At 40.7% G+C, this 20381-nt stretch overlaps 1 protein-coding gene across 1 annotated transcript in view; it reads right to left on the reverse strand.

Moving 5' to 3' along the window:
- Positions 1-20381, reverse strand: part of CPQ (carboxypeptidase Q) — a 273989-nt gene that overhangs the window by 171047 nt on the left and 82561 nt on the right. The window contains exon 4 of the mRNA XM_065399948.1: positions 659-866. Coding sequence (XP_065256020.1) covers positions 659-866 — 208 coding nt within the window. The remainder of the gene's footprint in view (positions 1-658; positions 867-20381) is intronic.

Below are 20381 nucleotides of genomic sequence, written 5' to 3' on the forward strand. Positions count from 1 at the left end.
CTCTAGTTTTACACTGGAGTAACTCCACTGAAATACAGTGGTGATCAGAACCAATTAGCTCATTAAAGAGCTAATTGTTTTTTATATTAAAAACTAAGTTAATTCAACAACTGATATTTATCTTTGCATCTCTTCAAAGTATTTTGTACTTACAGGAGCACTTCATTTATTCACGCTGACTAGAAGACCTAGTGCAGATTACCAGATCAGTAAATGAACAAGGAAGTTCAAGGGCACTACATGGCCAAATGTAGTTTGTTTGTTTTTATTTTGACACATACAGCTAACTTGTCATTTAAAATACTGAAACTTATTTCACTAGCATTAGGATTTAACCTCTGTTAACATAGTTTTGTTTTGTTTTTGTTAAAGGCAAATATCCACATAAGGAACGCACCACTTTCATAAAGATGAACTTGCGACATAGCTGAAAATAAAAAGGAGCAGTTAAAGTTCCATATTTTACCTGAGCTCTCTCACCTTAGAACCCAGTAGTCCTTATGCAGGTGTACCACACTCTCCCTTACACCAAGGCTGAATTTGACCTGCTGTTTTGAAAGCAAATATTAAAGCCAACATGTGCAGAGTGCAGTGGGCTGGCAAATGGAAGTTACTAGTTTTCAAATATGAGTCACTCTTTTTCCAGATTCACACTAACCTGTTCTGGGTACTTGCTCCCGACTATTTCTGCCACAGTGTTAAAGGAACCAGTATCAGGATAGGTCTTGGCTTCCATCTTCAGGGTCACAACAATCCTGGTGCCTCGGGAAGACATCCGTGCCATCATTTCGGCATCTTCCACTGAAATACAAGCTGTAGGAATCTTCGGCACATCAGACTGGTACTGCTGCCACCCAGTGTGAGGGCTACAACAACAACAAAGACTGCATTAATGATCTAATTTTGCAGGTTATTTTAACTAGTCTAGGGTTATTAACACAGCATGTTTTGTGTAATTAATTATTAGTAAATAAAACTATATTCACTGGCAGTTAAGGTTGCAGCAGGGCACACCCCATTCACCCAAAAGCTTAAGACTAGAAATAAGAAGTTGAGGGGAAAGACTGATGTATTCCTTTCCACCTTCATATTGTCTACAACACTATTGATGATGCATTCCAACCCTCCTTAAGACTTTCACTTTCCCCTCCAACAGATATCCAAAAGCTCTACATACTCCAACTTCATCAAACTTGTACTCTAACACAAAACTTTAACAGTAACCTCGTATACTTTTATAACCATTGTATCAACAGATCAGCACATTCGTTCACTTGGGAAGTTATTCTGTCTTAACTAGTGTGGCAGAATTCAATTTAAATGATAAATGTTGGCTAACATCGATTTCAGCTGACACACTGAAATTGATGAAAAAAATCCATCTGTAAAGGTCAGGTGAGCGCAGCTTTCTCCCCGCACCTTGTGCCTGCAGGGATCAGGTGTCATTAGCCCTGTGGCAGGGCAGGGAACCCTCTGCAGGAATGAGTGAATAGGGCTGTGATAATAGTGCTGCAGAGGGCTCCCTGAACAACAACAGGGCCGGCAACTCCTGATCCCTACAAGCACAAGGAAGGCTGTGGTCCTGGCGAGACAGAGTGGAGAACCCCAGCCAGGACTACACGGAGGAGGAGCCCTAGACTGTGGGGGTGGCCATTCCACTGCTGAAGGGATTCCTACCCAGGCAGGAACTGTTCAGCAGCCGAGGGCTTGTTCTTCTCCTTGCAGCCTGTCTGGGGGGTCTCTGCTCTGCCAGGTCAGGACCACAGACTCTCCCACACCTTGTGTCTCAGTGTCTGGGGCCTCAGCCATGCAGGGAGCCCCTTGCCGCCCCACGGTCAATGCTGGGAACCCCTGGCCGCCACACTATCAGTGCTGCCCTAACCCCAACCCTACCCCTTCTTAATTTCCCACAACTGTAAAAATAAAAAGTTAAACGTTTTTAAACATATATAAAAATTGATATTAATCACCAAATTTCAAAGAAATAAAAAAATAGTATTCTGCCAAGGCTAGTCTTAACACTGCCAAGGTCACTGTGACCCATAGATCTTTGATGCCAACTGACTGGCAGTAGGGTGACCAGATGTCCCGATTTTATAGGGACAGTCCTGATTTTTGGGTCTTTTTCTTATATAGGCTCCTATTACCGCCCCCCACTCCTGTCCCAACTTTTCACATTTGCTGACTGGTCACCCTAACTGGCAGAGGGCACAGAGGGTTTTACAGGGATCCCCTGGGTCAGATATATGCATAATAGTTCACTGGAAGGTGTCATGTGAGGTCACTATCGAGATCCAGTAGCCCACTAGTTGTCATAATCGTTGAGAAATGGATGTACGGATAATACCTATGGAGTTATGTATCTATACTAAAATTTGTGTGTTCTTAAGGACTTGGAGTTAAGGCAGGCCACCAGGAGGTGATCTACCTTGGAAATGTTCCTTTCAGACAGGAGGTAGCAGACACCTAACTCCTGATCTGGTCATTTGTGTATGGGATGTCTCATGATGCAGGCCTACTTGCATACTGAGCCAGAGAAGAAGAGGTTGAGAAATCTACAAGATGAAACCAACAACAGGAGGTGTCCTGTTTGTGAATAAAGACAAAGGATGGAACTTGCACATCTTGTGGAGGGAGCAAAGGAACATTCTGGGTCCTTCACCTAGGAGGCAAGCTGACAACGTGTCTCATGAAAGGAGGATCTCAGCCAACCTGGCTGTAAAGCACTGCAAGGATTTTGGTCAGCGTTACTCTACAAGATATGAGAGTATCTAGCTAGTTAAGTCTAGGCTCTAGACTGAGTTGATTTTCTTTTATCTGTAACCATTTGTTTCCAATACTTTTACTTGCTATTACTTAGATCTCTGTGCTTTCTTACATAAACTTGTTTCACAGATCTAATTGCTGTGTGTTAAGTGGCCTGGGTATCTGAGGCCGAACCGTTAAGCTGGGGTGCATGGTTTCTTTGTAAGTAGTGAATCTGTGAATACTGTAAGTGTCCAGTGCACCAGGGGCTGAACACTCCATGGGGATGCTCGGAGGTCTCGAGGCTTTGAATGTGCCCATTGCTAACCTGCGCACCCAGATAACATGGGTATAAATAGCAGTGTAGACAGTGAGGCACTGCTTAGGCGAGTACAGACACACTCTATGTGCCCAAGCAGTGCCTCCCACATCTACAGTCAGCAATGTAGTGTCCCGCTGCTGGAGCCTTTCCATACCACAGTGAAAGGCTCCAGATGTGGGGAAAGGCTCCGCAGCTCACCACCACTGGAGCCTTCCCCTGCCACAGTGAAAGACTCTGGCAGCACGGAGCATTCTACATGCCACCAGTGAGGCCAGTGGGGGCCTAGAGGAGAGTGCTTGTATTGCTTGTGGAGCATGGGAGCTGACCTCCGGCAGGCACAAACAAGGCTTCCTCACATTAAGGGCAGGTAATAGCGAGGTGCCCGATAATCCTGAGTACCCACAGGAAGCACAAGTCACTGCTAAAGCTTTGCGTTAGAGTGCGTTACAGTGGGTTCTTAAATATTGGAGGATTCGCTACTTGATGACTACTACACCAGGAAGAAAAGTGGAAAAGTCTCAAGTTGCAGTGGGGGAGGTTTAGATTGGATATTAGGAAAAACTTTTTCACTAGGAGGGTGGTGAAGCACTGGAATGGGTTACCTAGGGAGGTGGTGGAATCTCCTTCCCTAGAGGTTTTTAAGGTCAGGCTTGACGAAGCCCTGGCTGGGATGATTTAGTTGGGGATTGGTCCTGCTTTGAGCAGGGGGTTGGACTAGATGACCTCTGCTAGTCTGCTATTCCTTAATTTTTGAGTGATTAACTATGTAATCTTAATAATGTTCTTTTAATGTAGCGTTTTTGCATGTATAATATAAAATGGCCTGGGAAAGATATCATTTTATTATATGGACTTCAAGTTAGACCGCCACATCAGCAGCAAAACCTGGCTCTGGTCTTGGCAGAATGCTTGTCTACTTCACTTTTCATAAGCATCATATTAACAACATTATAGCAAATGGCAGCATGAACTCAACTCATTTATAAAGCAAAAGTAGTTCAACAAAAGATGTCAAATTAGACAAAACAATTACAAATTCTCACACAATACACCCTAAATTTTGCATACAATGTAAGCAATAAAACACTTTCACTTAGATATTTGCTGACCAAATAATGCAAACACACAAAACCAAATTCTGGACTCATGTAACAAGGAATAGCTCCACTGAAGTGCCTGTTTACATCAGCGTTAAATTTGCTCAAAGTTTTCAAAAACCAGGATGAGACATCTTATTTTGTCTCATGCCACTGCTGATTTTTTAATATACAAAACAGAACCAGGCAATAGAGTTATTATGGACCAAAACTGTACATCAATAACTAGAGCTTTTAGCACTTTATATTTCAAATGTATTTGGGAATTCCCAAATTTCAAAGAAGCCATTTGAAGCAATGTGCTTAGTGGTCCCTGTTTATGACTATTTGTCACACAATTATACAATGCTGACTGGAATGACAAATATTAACATTGCAGTGAGACCCTGCCATGACTATTAGGCAAGATTCTGAAGAGGCTGAAAACTTTGAAGCCAACTCTTGTTTTTATGAACTTCCTAACTAGTGAGGTAAGGTTGGAAGGACAGATTTTATTGCTGCTTTCAAACCAGATCATGGACATACATACTGACCATTTTCTGCGTAGTATATATATATATATATTTTGCATGTTAAAAATGCCTCACTCTTGGAAAGGTTAGTACTTTGTTTAGCAATTAAGCATGCAATTTGTAAGAGTCGAGTATGTTTATATGAAACTAATCTCACACTTTCGCACATTTAGCAAGAATTCAGAAGAGAAATGCTACTTTCTCAAATTCTTCCAGACTGGATAAAAACACTAGAAAATACTGTTGAGGAAAAAAATTCCAATGAACTTGATTACTTGGACAGATCTTTCCAATGTTTTTCATATGAGTCTATAAAAAAGCCTCTTGCAATCTAGACAACATTAATGAAACACACTACACTGATAACACTGTGCCTTTAGAACAAACATTTAAGGAACACCATCAATTTTAGAAAGAACTAATGTAGTTTTAGTATTAGAGGTATTGAGGCCCCCTTCCCCAACCAAATTTCTTTACCTTTCTAATCACATTTTCCTATTTCTTTTAAAATGTTTTTATGCCACAATGGGGATAAGAGATCTACACAAATACGAGGGGAAACTGACTGTCTTTAGTGACTAAACATACATTGCTGTAAAATCCACAATTATTGGTCCTCAAGATTTTTTGAGCTACAATAATCTTCATTAGCAACAGAGGGTCCTGTGGCACCTTTAAGACTAACAGAAGTATTGGAGCATAAGCTTTCGTGGGTGAATGCCCACGAAAGCTTATGCTCCAATACTTCTGTTAGTCTTAAAGGTGCCACAGGAAGTGGGCATTCACCCACGAAAGCTTATGCTCCAATACTTCTGTTAGTCTTAAAGGTGCCACAGGATCCCCTGTTGCTTTTTACAGATTCACACTAACACGGCTACCCCTCCGATACTTAATAATCTTCATTGTTACTTATAACTATAGTGAGTACAAAATTTTCAAACAGAACTGGGATTTGTAAATTGATGGTGTACTTTTCAATTAGTTTAGTAGTTTCCTCCTAAAGGGCTCAAAATACTATTCAAAAACTATGGTCCTGATTCAGCAGAGCATGTTTCAATACTTTGCTGAATCAGACCCTACCATCCCAGTTCCGCAGCCCTATTCGGTCAAAACTCTGTATTCAGTTGAAAAGATTAAACTAAGTTAATAGTATTTTGTCTAAGTAATAACAGCAGTGTTGTGTCCTATATGCAAAGGGAGACACTTCACCCACCACTAAATTTCAGCCATCTGAATGTGAGGCAGCACGATGTACAACAAGGAAGCAAGAACGTATTTTGGCAAAAGTGCTTAGGTAAATCCCTGATCTTACAAGAAATGCCACAGGGTCTCATAGGTCCATGTAGAGCTAACGTGATTTCAATTTAAGTTCTCATCTGAAAAGATGTACACAGTTACATTACAGGGGACCGGTGGTGCAAGTAGAATTCATTTCTTACCAGTACGCTGCACCAGCTAAAGTAGGGGGCATGTGACCTCCTGACATGACTCCTCCATGCCCCATCCGCAACCCGGGGCTCCACGCTCTCTCTCCGCCCCCCATGATCCATCCCACATTGCCTGGGGGGGGGCTCTGGCCTCCTCCCACTGTGCCAGAGACTTCTGAACCGCTGGGTTCTCCGGAATCACAGCGGTAAGAGTAGCAGTCCCACCCCCAGCCCTGTCCTCCTGCAGGGCTGCTGTACAGACCCCAGACAGGACTCAGGAGACACAGCTGTGTTTAAGGGCTGGGGGCGGGGCTGGGGGCAGTACAGCTCCTCCTGTGTCTCTTCCTGGGTCTTTCCGATATGGAGTACGGGCTATAAATATCTTACTAGTACAGCGTGCCGGACTGTACCGCCCTACTTGCACCACTGCATGGGACTCAGTACTTTGGAATAATAGAAAGATGGCAGAATCCAGATTGATGGCCACAGGAGTCTGTGTTTAATGTACTATACCATCCTCTCTGGGTAGGATATACTCATTTTGACTCATTAGCCCAGACCTTGCATAATTATTTCTGTTTTGTCCTTTACCATATAATGTCACAAAAAATAATACATTTTAAAAGTATGAGCAGACACAAAAAACACATTTTCAAATAATAACAATTTTCAGCTACAGTGCTAGAAATTATGTTTAATATTTTGTGGTGTGTTTGGGGCTTTACTCGGGATGCTGATGATGAGAGTTTCCAAAAAATAACCGAGATGAAAGATAAGTGACAACTCCCCTTTTATCTATTCACATTCTGAGAAAGCACGCAGTGCAACAAGTGATACAAAATCAAGAACAATTTCAAAACCCTCACATTTTAATGAATCCATTCACCTGGGTTTCCTAGCAGCATTGTTTCTTAGCACCGATAGGCAGCATACACTGCACTGTCATAATTCAGTTTTATCACCACCTGTATTGATTTTTCTTCTACTGTGATTTCCCAAATGTTCAACTAAAAACTAAAAGCATATTTGTTTCTCCAGTATAAATAGTGATTACATTTCCTTCAGATGCTCCATCCTAGAAGTTGCTCTGTAAGCGTGACTAAAGTTTCTAGATGACAAATTAAGATGTATACACCCTAGAGCCTCATGGGTAGTCTAACATTTTCAGGTAAAGTTAACCTTGGCTACATCCACAAGCTATTTTCTCCACTGTTAAAATTTTTTTAGATGGTAACCATTAGCTTTTTCAACTAACTTCTGTGTTGCTGAGAATTATTTTTTTTAAAGCAGCAGAGTACACATAACAAGCTTAATTTGCTGTTGGCAGACAAGAAATCCCCTGGCAAGCAACTAGCTCAGTTAGTATCAGACTCTGCTACTGTCTCAAAAGGTGCAAGTTATGGACTCTAAGCATCATCAACCTGAAAATGAGGCAATGCCACAGTGCTGTATACTCCTAATCCTAGATCAAACATATTGTTAGACTGGAAGGTGTTAATGGCTACCATCAAGCAAATCTTTGATTATTGGTCGATCACAAAGCTGGTTAAAGTCAATGGGTGTGCAAAGCATGCTTCATTCAGGTTAAATGGAAGGAGCAATTAAACCCCTTTTACATAGTGGTAGCTGAAAAAGTACAAGCCACCACCCAGATAGCACTGGGCTATCTGGCAAGATTTGTGCAGAGATGTATAGATAAAACTAGAAGGGGACACTGATCATCTAGTCTTGTCTCCTGTATAACAACAGGCCATAGGACTTCCCTGAATTAATTCCTGTTTGATCTAGAGCATATCCTCTAGAAAAACTTGATTTAAAAATGGCCAGTGATAGAGAATCCACCACAATCCTTGGTAAATTGTGGTAAGAGCAAGACCCAACACAGGAAGGGTTTCTCTGGAACTGACTGCAAATGCAGGGGTTACGGGATGGTTAAGCAAGCTGTGCATGTGAGGCAGAAAGCAGAGAAAGTCAGGAGACTGGCAGAGAAGTGAGTTGTGAGAATGGTCCTGAGAAGGAAAAGAGAGACTGAGCTTCCTGGAGCACAGAACTCACTGGAAATGCAAGTTTGGAAGCTGGGAGCAAGAAAATGGTATGCTGTTTGTTTCTATTGTGTTAAGGGAAATGAGACTCTGGGTACATTCTTTGTAAATAAACAAGATTGCACCACAGAAAGTACCTGACTATCATCAATTTCTTCTCATAATGGAAACAACCTGGCAAAGCCATGAATATTGACTAACTGAGAGGCAACAGTATTAAACAAAACCAGACTAACACCAATTCTTGAAACTTCCTACTTGTAGGTAGGCAACACTCACCTTCAACTTGATCCACTACCATATATCCTTTATCTTAGTTTATTATTCATCAGCAAGTCCTGTCAATGTGACAGTGCTCTCATCCAATGGAAAAATAGGAATTATTTTTGTAAGAGTCTATGGTACATTAACTCCTGCAGCACTTAGATACCACTATGATAGGTGCTTTTTTGATAGATTACTATAAGTCCTGAGATGCTAAATCTATCCAGTTAATTTCTTTTTTATAGTTAGAATTGGTAGATGAAGGTAAGTGCATCTATCAAGATTTGTCCTTTACAAACCTAATAAAAGTAGTATAAAGTCATGCTTTTCACTCAGTATATGCATGAGCATCCTGAACAGTTGACAAGAATGAGCTAACAAAAAATGAAAGAATTTTTTAAAAAATCCAAATACATACCAATTCATGAGATGCTTGAGTGTTAAGGAAACTAGCAGAGGAAATTCAGGAGGCTCTGACAATAATTTTCACTACATGAGTGTAAGGAAATAGAACTAGAAAAAGACAGACATGGCACATATCAAAAGAATGGTAGAAAGGAAAAAAAACAAAAGAACAAAACAAAAAAGAAAAAGAAACTGCCATTCAATTAGTCTGCTGTCCATTCTGGGTAAAATAGACCAATATGGAGTCACTAAAGGATGGGGAAGAACAGATATACTGCTGCAGTGCTCCTTAGAGAAGTCAGTTCTGACAATTTGTATTGGAGTATTTGACCTTCCACAGCCCATTACTTTGTTTCTTGATTGCTAATCCTTATCTCCAAGAGCAACCTAAAATGCCCAAGAAACAAGCTTCATAGAGTCAAGTATCAGGGGGTAGCCGTGTTAGTCTGTATCTACAAAAACAACAAGGAGTCTGGTGGCACCTTAAAGACTAACAGATTTATTTGGGCATAAGCTTTCGTGGGTAAAAACCTCACTTCTTCAGATGCACAGAGTGAAAGTTACAGATGCAGGCATTATATACTGACACATGGAGAGCAGGGAGTTACTTCGCAAGTGGAGAAAGCACTGTTTCAACTTCAATCAGATGCTGCCAAAGAAAATGCCTCTCAAGTCAAGGCCTTATAATACCATACTCTAGGTGGAAGGGTAGATGTGTCTTTACAAAAACTCCACTAAGATTGTAGAACAGGGGTTGGCAACCTTTCAGAACTGGTGTGCCGAGTCTTCATTTATTCACTCTAATTTAAGGTTTTGCATGCCAGTAATACATTTTAATGTTTTTAGAAGGTCTCTTTCTATAAGTCTATAATATAGAACTAAACTACTGTTGTATGTAAAGTAAATAAGGTTTTTAAAATGTTTAGGAAGCTTCATTTAAAATTAAATTAAAATGCAGAGCCCCCCGGACCGGTGGCCAGGATCCAGGCAGTGTGAGTGCTACTGAAAATCAGCTCATGTGCCGTCTTTGGCACACGTGCCATAGGTTGCCTATCCTGTTGTAGAAGGAAACAAACTGATGACATGAACATTAGAATGTTTACAATAATTTATTTCAGCCATTATACACACAACTATATGAAAAACATTCAGATTGCAAAGTCAAGCACTCAGAAGCTAGGAAATGCCAGAATTAAGGTTGCCTGTACCACTTCAATTCAGCACCTTTCTGTACATGCATTGTGATTATATGATCACATACTATTTTTTTCACAGGACCCTACCCTCATTCAATATGGCAGTCCCACAGAAATTAGTGATAAAATAGCTGGCCTGGAACTTTACACAAAGGGGCATGATGATGATGATGATGATGATGATTCGTGAGTTAATTAAAAAAAAATCTTGAGAAGAATGAGTTGCAAGTTAGTTGCCTATTCCCATAGCAAGTACATCAGTTCTCATTGATAGGATCATACCCTTTTAGTGCCTGCAGTTCTCCATTACAGATCCTGCATTTTGTGAGGGATGGAAGGTGCAGAAAACAAACACACAGTAATGATAACTCAGAAAAGCCCTGACCTAATACTGGGCATGCATAGGGTGCATCTGTCAAAACAACAGAATTTCAATAAATTAAGCAGCAAAATCTGAAGTGTGGAATGCAAGAGAAGCAAGAAAGACCAACTCCCTGCCTGCAGGTTCTCTGCAGACTGCTCCAACCCACAGGCAGCCAATCTCAGTTCCTCCTACAGGCAAGGCTAACTATCCAATCCAGGATCCCCTTGTAAATGGGAGCCCGCTCACTGGCTATATGCATCCCATGGAGAATGGCCTATGTTCTCTCAAACCCCCAACCCCAGAAACATGTCCTGGCTAGAATGGCCTAAGTGTCATATTATGCAACAATAGAGATAGCCAATTGTTCCCATAAAAGCATTTTTCATTGAGAAATGTCCTTTTTAAAAAAACCTCAAAGATGTTCAAGGAAAAAATAGAAAAAAATAATTGATTTCTTTTTTAGAACATTTGACAGAGATTCTGAGAGAAAAGTTTTGCTTGCTAGTTGTGTGTGTGTGTGTGTGTGTGTGTGTGTGTGTGTGTGTGTGTGTGTGTGTGTGTGTGTGTGTGTGAGTGTGTGTGTGTGCATGTGTGTGCGCATGTTCAGTAGTCACCATTTCTCATGTGGGCTACAGGGGGAGCTTTTTCATTTATTTGTTAATTTTTCTATATTTACTGAATTTGGGGGTTATTTCTACCTTGGTTTTTGTCAGGTTTGATTTGTCAGCTTAGGGACACAATGGGATTTTTACAAAACCAAAAATCTTCATAACTGAAAAATACAATTTTTTTAAAAAATTGATGAAATTGTAACAGAAAATTTCAAAACCTAACAAAAATACTTTTGTATATTTTTTGACTAGTCTCAATCAGTAGGTCTGCTCTGTATATACACACTGAGTCTTATCTGCTGAGTTCAGAGCACAAAAATAAGCTTTTACTATTTTTTATTCCCATTAGCACTACAGAACAACTATGGGAGAGAAAGATCTGGTTTCTTTTCTTACATGTTCAGAGTTGCTAATAAATTCTAGTTGAAGGCCCCACTTTTGCCTCCATTTATAAACCTGTGAAGATGTTAATATGTTGATAGTTGCTCCCCGGTTCCCAAACATGTGGCATTTCCCCACAATGCACTTTGATCGCAGCAGATTACTGGTTGCTAAAATAAATAATAAGACTCTTGTACTACCATGTGCGAAGGTAATGTTTCCTGTTATCAGGGACAGATTACTCACTTTGTACTGTATGTTACATAATCCTTTCAAGATTATTTTGAACTAACATTTAATTGATGCAGTATCTGTGAAAGTATTTGGAAAATCCTAATAAACAGTATGAGATACTCAGTGCCAGATCTCATAGGCCTTAAGCAGGCAAATGTTTCATTGAAAAAAGAGTAGGGTATCAGTTCCTCTACCACATTAATTCCATTATGATTAAGATTTGGGAAGCATACATGTATCCAACACTATATGTTCATTAAAATTAGGCTCTGCCAAACAAATCTAACAGCTTTGATATAATTATTGATTTACTAGACCAAGGGAATGCAGTGAATACATATTTGTATTTCTCTAAAGCATTTTCTTTAGTGCCACATAGCCAAAGGAATTATATAATAACCAGATAGATTTTTTAAAAGCTACAGCATAGATTAGATATGGTTTGACAAACAAAGAGCAGAGAGCAATTATCAATGGTAAAGCTGCCAAACGGGAACCATATCACATGGAGTCAGTACTGGAATTGTAAGGACTGTTGTACCAGGGAGGAAGAAAAATCTTCACAACCCAATTCAGTCTTCAATATAAAATGGAAGTTCACATCAGCCATACTTCAGATCATGCTTTCTGCATCTTATGGTCATTAGGATGATCTTCCAGCAGTGACAGCTCCTTAAGGGAGTCAGTTAAGTAATACACCTGTTTGGCCTTCTCAGTCTCCTATCATGAACTACCCCAGTCTTCTTCCTCCTGAGTTTATATCTCTGCCACCCTCTGGGAATGCAGCTGCCTGCTGAAAGTTACCCTCCCTGGGTATACCAGCAGTGGGACTCTGAAGGGAATGCTGCTGACAGACTTAACTGTCCAGCAGCTGTGAGGCTTCTGTCTGTACTTTTTGTTTGTTTACCTCTTGGCTTTCCAAGGCCTAATGCAGGATCCTTGTTTATATCTTCAGTGACCCCACACAGGAGAACAGATTAAAAAACCTGTGTGAAAAAATGTCAATCATACACCTCGAAGAAAGATAAACAGAACCCAACTGCGTGACATCTTCAGTATCTGGATGGCAGAGAGTTTGACAAAAACTAACAACATAGGCTAACAACATATAAGAAAACTAAACGTAAGCTAGCTAGAAGACTTAACTATTATAGCACAGGGTCCTCAGTACCATCTTCATTTAACAAAGTTCACTACTATGGATAGGAGGCAACCATGTTACAAAAACTCCAGAGGTGGGCAAATGGATAGAGAAAACACAGCTTCCACCACATAGGGACCCGTTCCTATGTTCCCACGTGCGGATCTGCACTGGAGTTGTGGATAACACTAGCCAATGGGGGGAAGGGGGGAAGTGGTTTGGTCAAGGTTTCCTATAGTAAAGCATATAGGCACTAACAGGAGGATATTTGGCATCTGAATCCCCCTGTTGTATGGTAGAGTATTGAGGGGAGGGTCAGATAAGGTATCCCACCCTCTTGAAAGATGGGAGAATGGGCCGCTTTCAAAGAACTGACAGGGAAGCAGATTAGCTTGGTGCCACTGAAGGAACTGATAGGAAAGGGGGTTCCACTTCACTGAGAGACAGACCCCTCCAATCAGAACAATTCAAAAGGTAAATAGAGGGTAAATGAGAGAAAAGGGGCTATGGCGGTCTGGTTGTTGGGGGGTTGTCTCTGAGGTGGAAAATGAATGGGGTTTTTCCTCTCCCCTCCTCCATCCACACTGAACACCATTCAGAGCAGCATTCACTGTCAGTGCCTCTTCATAAGCTCTGCAGTGCAGGTGCATAAACCCATGTTATGCAGAAACACACTCAGGAACAATTTTAGCTAACATGTTTGGTACTGGAATGTGGGCAGGGCCCAGTGGAGATATAATTATAGTCTAGAAACAGGAGACTCAGGGGCACATGAGTGCAGTCTAAAAATCCTTAAAGGTAACAATATAAATGAAGGAAAGGAATTCTTCAGTTTCAGAAGATGCCAGGAGAAAGAACAATAGCCTAACACTGAAGGAAAAGGTTTAGGCTAGGTAACAGGAAAAGTCCTTAAGAATAAGAACTATGCAGTGCAACAGGCTACCAAGCATCCAAGGCATCATCACTGCAGATATTAAACAAGGGAAAGTACAGCCATTAGTGGGAATAATAGAGCAAATGTACAAAATATACACAAGACTAGATAATTCAGTGATCTTGTATGCCCTGCTATGTATGGGTTTAATCCTGATTCTACTGACATCCAGGGGAAAATATTCATTGACTTCAGTGGAAACAAAGATCAGATCTCATAAACTCTATGTTTCAATGAGCAGCTAGAAGGAAGAACAAGTGTTTGAAGTTACAGGTTGGAAACTGAAGATCTAGTTCCACTAATAAATGGCCCTTCATGCCTACATTAATATCCAATATCTCACCAAGCAGTAAACAAAACAAAAACAGCAACCAGAACCTCATCCAATAGGCTGCTTTCTTTTGTGAAAAGACAATCCAATTACAAACATCTTTGTTTTGTAAATGCATCCCACACTGATATATACTTTCATTTCTACGGAATATTAAACTCATTTTTGTTCTATTTAGCAAGAAAAAAATTCCAGCAAAATTCTCTATATTAAGCTAAAGATTCTTCAGTATAAGAGGATGACATGTATTCTAATAAAAAAAATGTATTATAGGAGTGTGTGCCATTAATTGCCCCTCAAAGAGCAAACTTCAGTAGATCCACGTTAAGAGCACTAACTCAATTATTAGGTAGTTCATGTAAGTTAGAGTGAAATAAATGCTTGAATAATCAATATTTGCTCAAAGTGATATAAGTATGTAGCACTGCATGTTACATTTATTTGACAAGCTTGTTCTTCAATAAAGAGATAAGTTATTCAGTGGTAATAGGCAGGGAAACTTATATCTCACTAAAGTATATAATAATATAATATATGGAGATATACCTATCTCCTAGAACTGGAAGGGACCCTGAAAGGTCATTGAGTCCAGCCCCCTGCCTTCACTAGCAGGACCAAGTACTGATTTTGCCCCAGATTCCTAAGTGGCCCCCTCAAGGATTGAACTCACAACCCTGGGTTTAGCAGGCCAATGCTCAAACCACTGAACTATCCCTCCCCCCTCGTGTTATATATATATATATATTTTACCTCTAGATAAAATGATTGAATCTAGAAACAGCGTTTTTCCCTTCTATTGTCACTTTTCAAACTCCAAACCTTGAAATCTATTGTAAATAAAAAAAGTTCCGTTTAGACACAAGCCTTTTGTTTAAAGCCTATTATAGTATTACATTAACTTTCTTTATAATACTAGCATATCGTCAGCAGTGAGGAAGGATGGCAGGCAGAACAAAGCGGGGGGAAAAAGTTCAATTGCCAGTCTGAACGAGCACCACATTCTCCCTTTCACTGAAAGAAGGCACCTGGTTTCATAGAACTATTGAAGTTTTCTTCTTGTTATTTTCTTGGGAGTTGGAGGACAGGATTTTGCTCCTAAAATGTTGACATTCTAAACTAGATGAAGTCCAGAGATCTCCTCATAGCAGCATAGTTCCTCCAGTGAGCTTGTTATGGGCTTAGGCAAAGACTGGGAAATGCAGAAAGGTTTTATAGTAAAAATGACAGAAAGGAGAAAGGTTCCTCCGAAATGTCCTGTGAGTATTCTGGTGATCAATTTGGGATCTATAGAAGATAGGAAATTCCCTAGCAGTTTCCATTGTGAATCAGATTTGGGGACTTTCTGGAAAATGTGTTCAAAGCCTTGAAAACTAGGACATTGTGAGAACTACAGTCTCTTTTGGGAACATTCAAAGATATATAGAAAAAACCTGAAAGTTTCTTCTTCTGAGGCAGAGATTTTCTTCAATAGGTGGAAATGGTAGGTGCACTAAGTAACTGTTTGGCTGAGGAACTGCCACTTCCACAACCTGAGCCACAGATGTCTCCTGAGTACTATGTTTGGGCCAGAGGGTCTAGAAACTAACCAAAAAGTCAATGCTTACCTGAAACAAGAGGTACAACAGCAAATACTTTCTGCAACATGGATCCGAGCTTTCATTTTCAGCGATAAAGAATATAGTTATGTAACAGGATCATTTGTCCATGATGAGAAACCCCTGCAAAGCATTTAGATGGCTAGAGAAAACATCTCAATATTTCATTTTAAGAAACACACTGCTGTAAGCAGAAGTCTGCAGACTCCCTCTCACTAGAAAGACAACAGCAGCACTGATCTTAGGAAGGAGAGCGAGAGTTCAATTTGCTTTTCTTTACTGAGCAGATCTTTTGGATTTTCCTACTGAGTCTTCTGGCCTTATCCAGTCATTTCATCTCAGTGGCTATGGCTGCACAAGGGGATGAACATAAAGGAATCTAAAAGCTCCCCTTTTGAACCTGAGAGGAAATGCTTTCTAGTTTTGCTGTCTGACTTGATTTTCATAGAATCATAGAATCATAGAATATCAGGGTTGGAAGGGACCTCAGGAGGTCATCTAGTCCAACCCCTTGCTCAAAGCAGGACCAATTCCCAACTAAATCATCCCAGCCAGGGCTTTGTCAAGCCGGGCCTTAAAAACCTCCAAGGAAGGAGACTCCACCACCTCCCTAGGTAACGCATTCCAGTGCTTCACCACCCTCCTAGTGAAATAGTGTTTCCTAATATCCAACCTAGACCTCCCCCACTGCAACTTGAGACCATTGCTCCTTGTTCTGTCATCTGCCACCATTGAGAACAGCCGAGTTCCATCCTCTTTGGAACCCCCCTTCAGGTAGTTGAAGGCTGCTATCAAATCCCCCCTCATTCTTCTCTTCTGGAGACTAAACAATCCCAGTTCCCTCAGCCTCTCCTCATAAGTCATGCACTCCAGACCCCTAATCATTTTTGTTGCCCTCCGCTGGACTCTTTCCAATTTTTCCACATCCTTCTTGTAGTGTGGGGCCCAAAACTGGACACAGTACTCCAGATGAGGCCTCACCAATGTCGAATAAAGGGGAACGATCACGTCCCTCGATCTGCTGGCAGTGCCCCTACTTATACAGCCCAAAACGCCGTTAGCCTTCTTGGCAACAAGAGCACACTGTTGACTCATATCCAGCTTCTCGTCCACTGTGACCCCTAGGTCCTTTTCTGCAGAACTGCTACCTAGCCATTCGGTCCCTAGTCTGTAGCTGTGCATGGGATTCTTCCGTCCTAAGTGCAGGACTCTGCACTTGTCCTTGTTGAACCTCATCAGGTTTCTTTTGGCCCAATCCTCTAATTTGTCTAGGTCCCTCTGTATCCTATCCCTACCCTCCAGGGTATCTACCACTCCTCCCAGTTTAGTGTCATCGGCAAACTTGCTGAGAGTGCAGTCCACACCATCCTCCAGATCATTAATAAAGATATTAAACAAAACCGGCCCCAGGACCGACCCTTGGGGCACTCCACTTGAAACTGGCTGCCAACTAGACATGGAGCCATTGATCACTACCCGTTGAGCCCGACGATCTAGCCAGCTTTCTATCCACCTTACAGTCCATTCATCCAGCCCATACTTCTTTAACTTGGCAGCAAAAATACTGTGGGAGACCGTATCAAAAGCTTTGCTAAAGTCAAGGAACAACACATCCACTGCTTTCCCCTCATCCACAGAGCCAGTTATCTCCTCATAGAAGGCAATTAGGTTAGTCAGGCACGACTTCCCCTTGGTGAATCCATGCTGACTGTTCCTGATCACTTTCTTCTCCTCTAAGTGTTTCATAATTGATTCCTTGAGGACCTGCTCCATGATTTTTCCAGGGACTGAGGTGAGGCTGACTGGCCTGTAGTTCCCCAGATCCTCCTTCTTCCCTTTTTTAAAGATGGGCACTACATTAGCCTTTTTCATATTGTCTTTCTTTTCTCTTGATTTCTTTGCCTCAGGCTGAACGTCCAGTGTGCTAATAACCTATAACATGGTCTTGGAAGATTCAGAAGAAAACAACCTACCATGTACCTCATGCTACGAACCCTCGAGCTCAGAGTCAGAAAGTTTCCCTTCCTCAAAAAGGAAAGAAGCACTGCTGTTGGATAGGGAACCCATTCTCTGGTGCTTTTTTGTCTTTTTCTAATTCTTTTAAAAGATTGATTGAAGTACTTCACCACAAATCTTTGTTCTTTCTTCCTTTTTAATCTTTGAGACCTTTAGAACCTTCAACATTAGTTGAAGGAAGAGAAGGACTTGTATCAATCCTCCTCTTAAATTTTATTTGATTTATTTTCCTTTGTTAAGAGAGAGCAGGAAAAGACTGTCCAAATCAAAGAAATGTTCCTTCCATGCACTTGTTCATCCAACTTGCTGAGGAAAATGTTTTCTGAGAATCAGAGGTGGACTAGTGATTTGCATTAGAAGGTAAAATGGTGATCATCATCTTGATAAGCAGTATGTTCAAAATCTAGCTAGTTTGCGCCCTGGAGCCATGAAGCTGCAGCAGCAGGCACTTCACTGTGGTCTTGCTTCGCAAGTAATCACCCAGGGTTATGGGCAGGCTGGTGCAGATTAGATTAAAGATAGCTCTGGTGTGTCTACATGAGTTGCAATCACATCCCGTGATTGCTGTCTAGACATGCCCTTCAGGGGCATAAAAAAGATTCCAGACCACAATAAAATTGTCAGATGTAGGTCAGACAGAGAAAGCCCAACCTGCCTAATAGAGTTCTGATATAAGAGTTGTAGAGGTGGAAGATGGAAAAACTGTACATTCTCTCTACGTGACATGGGGGTCAGAGACTTCTGGTCTCGGGCTACTGCTAGGAAAATTTAAGTGCAGGAAAGAGTGTTCCAATGAGACAGTTACACACACAGACACACTCAAGACAGCACCAGTTTAACATTAGGAGAACAAAGTGCTGCAGAACACTTCTCCAGCTAAACAACAAAAGCAAAAGGTGGAGCTTTCTTCTCCCCTGCCTATTCACTTCAATGAGGTACAAGACCTAAAGTCTCATGAAACACTAAGCAGGGCAATTTTTACCTCTTGAAATTAAATACAAAAACTATGTTAATGGCACCTTAAGATTACAGATATACACTCATGCATAATATGCATAGGCAATTTATGAGGATATTTGAGTGTCTACTTTAGAAGCTTGGCTAGTGACAGATTTCAGAGTGGTAGCCATGTTAGTCTGTATCAGACAAAACAACGAGGAGTCCTTGTGGCACCTTAGAGACTAACAAATTTATTTGGGCATAAGCTTTCATGGGCTAGAACCCACTTCATCAGATGCATGGAGTGGAAAATACAGGAGCAGGTATAAATACATGAACAGATGTTAGTTGCCTTACCAAGTGTGAGGTCAGTCTACTGAGACAATTTAATTAACAGCAGGATACCAAGGGAGGAAAAATAACTTTTGAAGTGGTAATGAGAGTGGCCCACTTCAGAAAGTTGACAAGAAGGTGTGAGTAACAGTAGGGGGAAATTAGTATTGGGGAAATTAGGTTTAGGTTTTGTAATGACCCAACTACTCCCAGTCTTTATTCAGGCCTAATCTGATGGTGTCCAGTTTGCAAATTAATTCCAGTTCTGCAGTTTCATGTTGGAGTATGTTTTCGATGAAGTGGGTTGTAACCCACGAAAGCTTATGCCCAAATAAATTTGTTAGTCTCTAAGGTGCCACAAGGACTCCTCGTTGTTTTTACTTTAGACGCTGCAACTTATAATTTTAGAAGCACAACTATATTTTACAAATAAATATCCATATGTAGAATTCAATAAAATAAAATCCATCACTGTAAAATATTCTGCACTATATACTTGAAAATACTTCATAGTAGAACTCGCTAAATTATTCACTGAAAATAATATTTGTTTGCAAATTTTGTTCTTTTTCCTGTTCAGAAACCTATCGTGATTTCTACAAGTCAATCCTGAATGTATATCATTCACAAGTATTCATTAAATAGTTTATAGGGACAGTTTGCAGCCTATGTTGTTCTTTCAATTGTTTGTTTCATCTGTCCATATGTATTATTTGGGGTGTGAGATTGGGTACAAGTCACATAACATTGTTTCTGCTCTGTAATTGGATGACAAAATTTCAAAACTAGAGAATGCAAGTGGATCAAAGCATTTTTTCATCTGAATTTGCTGATTTGTCAAATTTGAAATGTTTTGCGAGGACAGTTCAATTTCCACAAAGTTCCGACAGAACAGAGACAGGTTTAAAAACCTGTCTGGTTTCCTGCCAGCTCACCCGCCTGGCTGCTTGACAGCCCCCCAGGCAGTCTGTCTCAGAGCTAGGGCTCCATTCCCTTTTGCAGGGAATTTCAAAATTGAGGGGGGGGAGGGTGTTCCAAATCTGAACTAAACCAAAATTTAAAATGTCAAAATCCTCCACAAAAAGGAATTACCTCTCTCCACCCAGCTCTACTTCAATTTTCATCTTGTCAGCAACACTGATTTCCCACTATTCACATCTGTAAGTCGCTATGGAAAAATTAAGCTTTTCACCAGTCAAATCTTTGTACCTTCAAGAAATTAATTCTGCTGACAAGAAAAAATTGAAGCCTTTGAGATATAGTGCTGGCAAAGACTCTTGCATATCTTCTGGACAGAAAAGAAAATTAATGTTTATGTTAGAAATATTATTGAAGAGAAGCAGATCCTGTTGTCAAAAATGAACAGGCACAAACTTTGGTCACATCAGGTATAGCGATGGAAATAATCTCAAGAAAGTTATCATGGAAGCAATAGTGGTAGGTCATTGTAGTAGGGGATGGACTAGCAAAGAGACAGATAAATGGTGTGCAG

The sequence above is a fragment of the Emys orbicularis genome, chromosome 2 (genome assembly GCF_028017835.1).
Source record: "Emys orbicularis isolate rEmyOrb1 chromosome 2, rEmyOrb1.hap1, whole genome shotgun sequence".
NCBI lineage: Eukaryota > Metazoa > Chordata > Testudines > Emydidae > Emys > Emys orbicularis.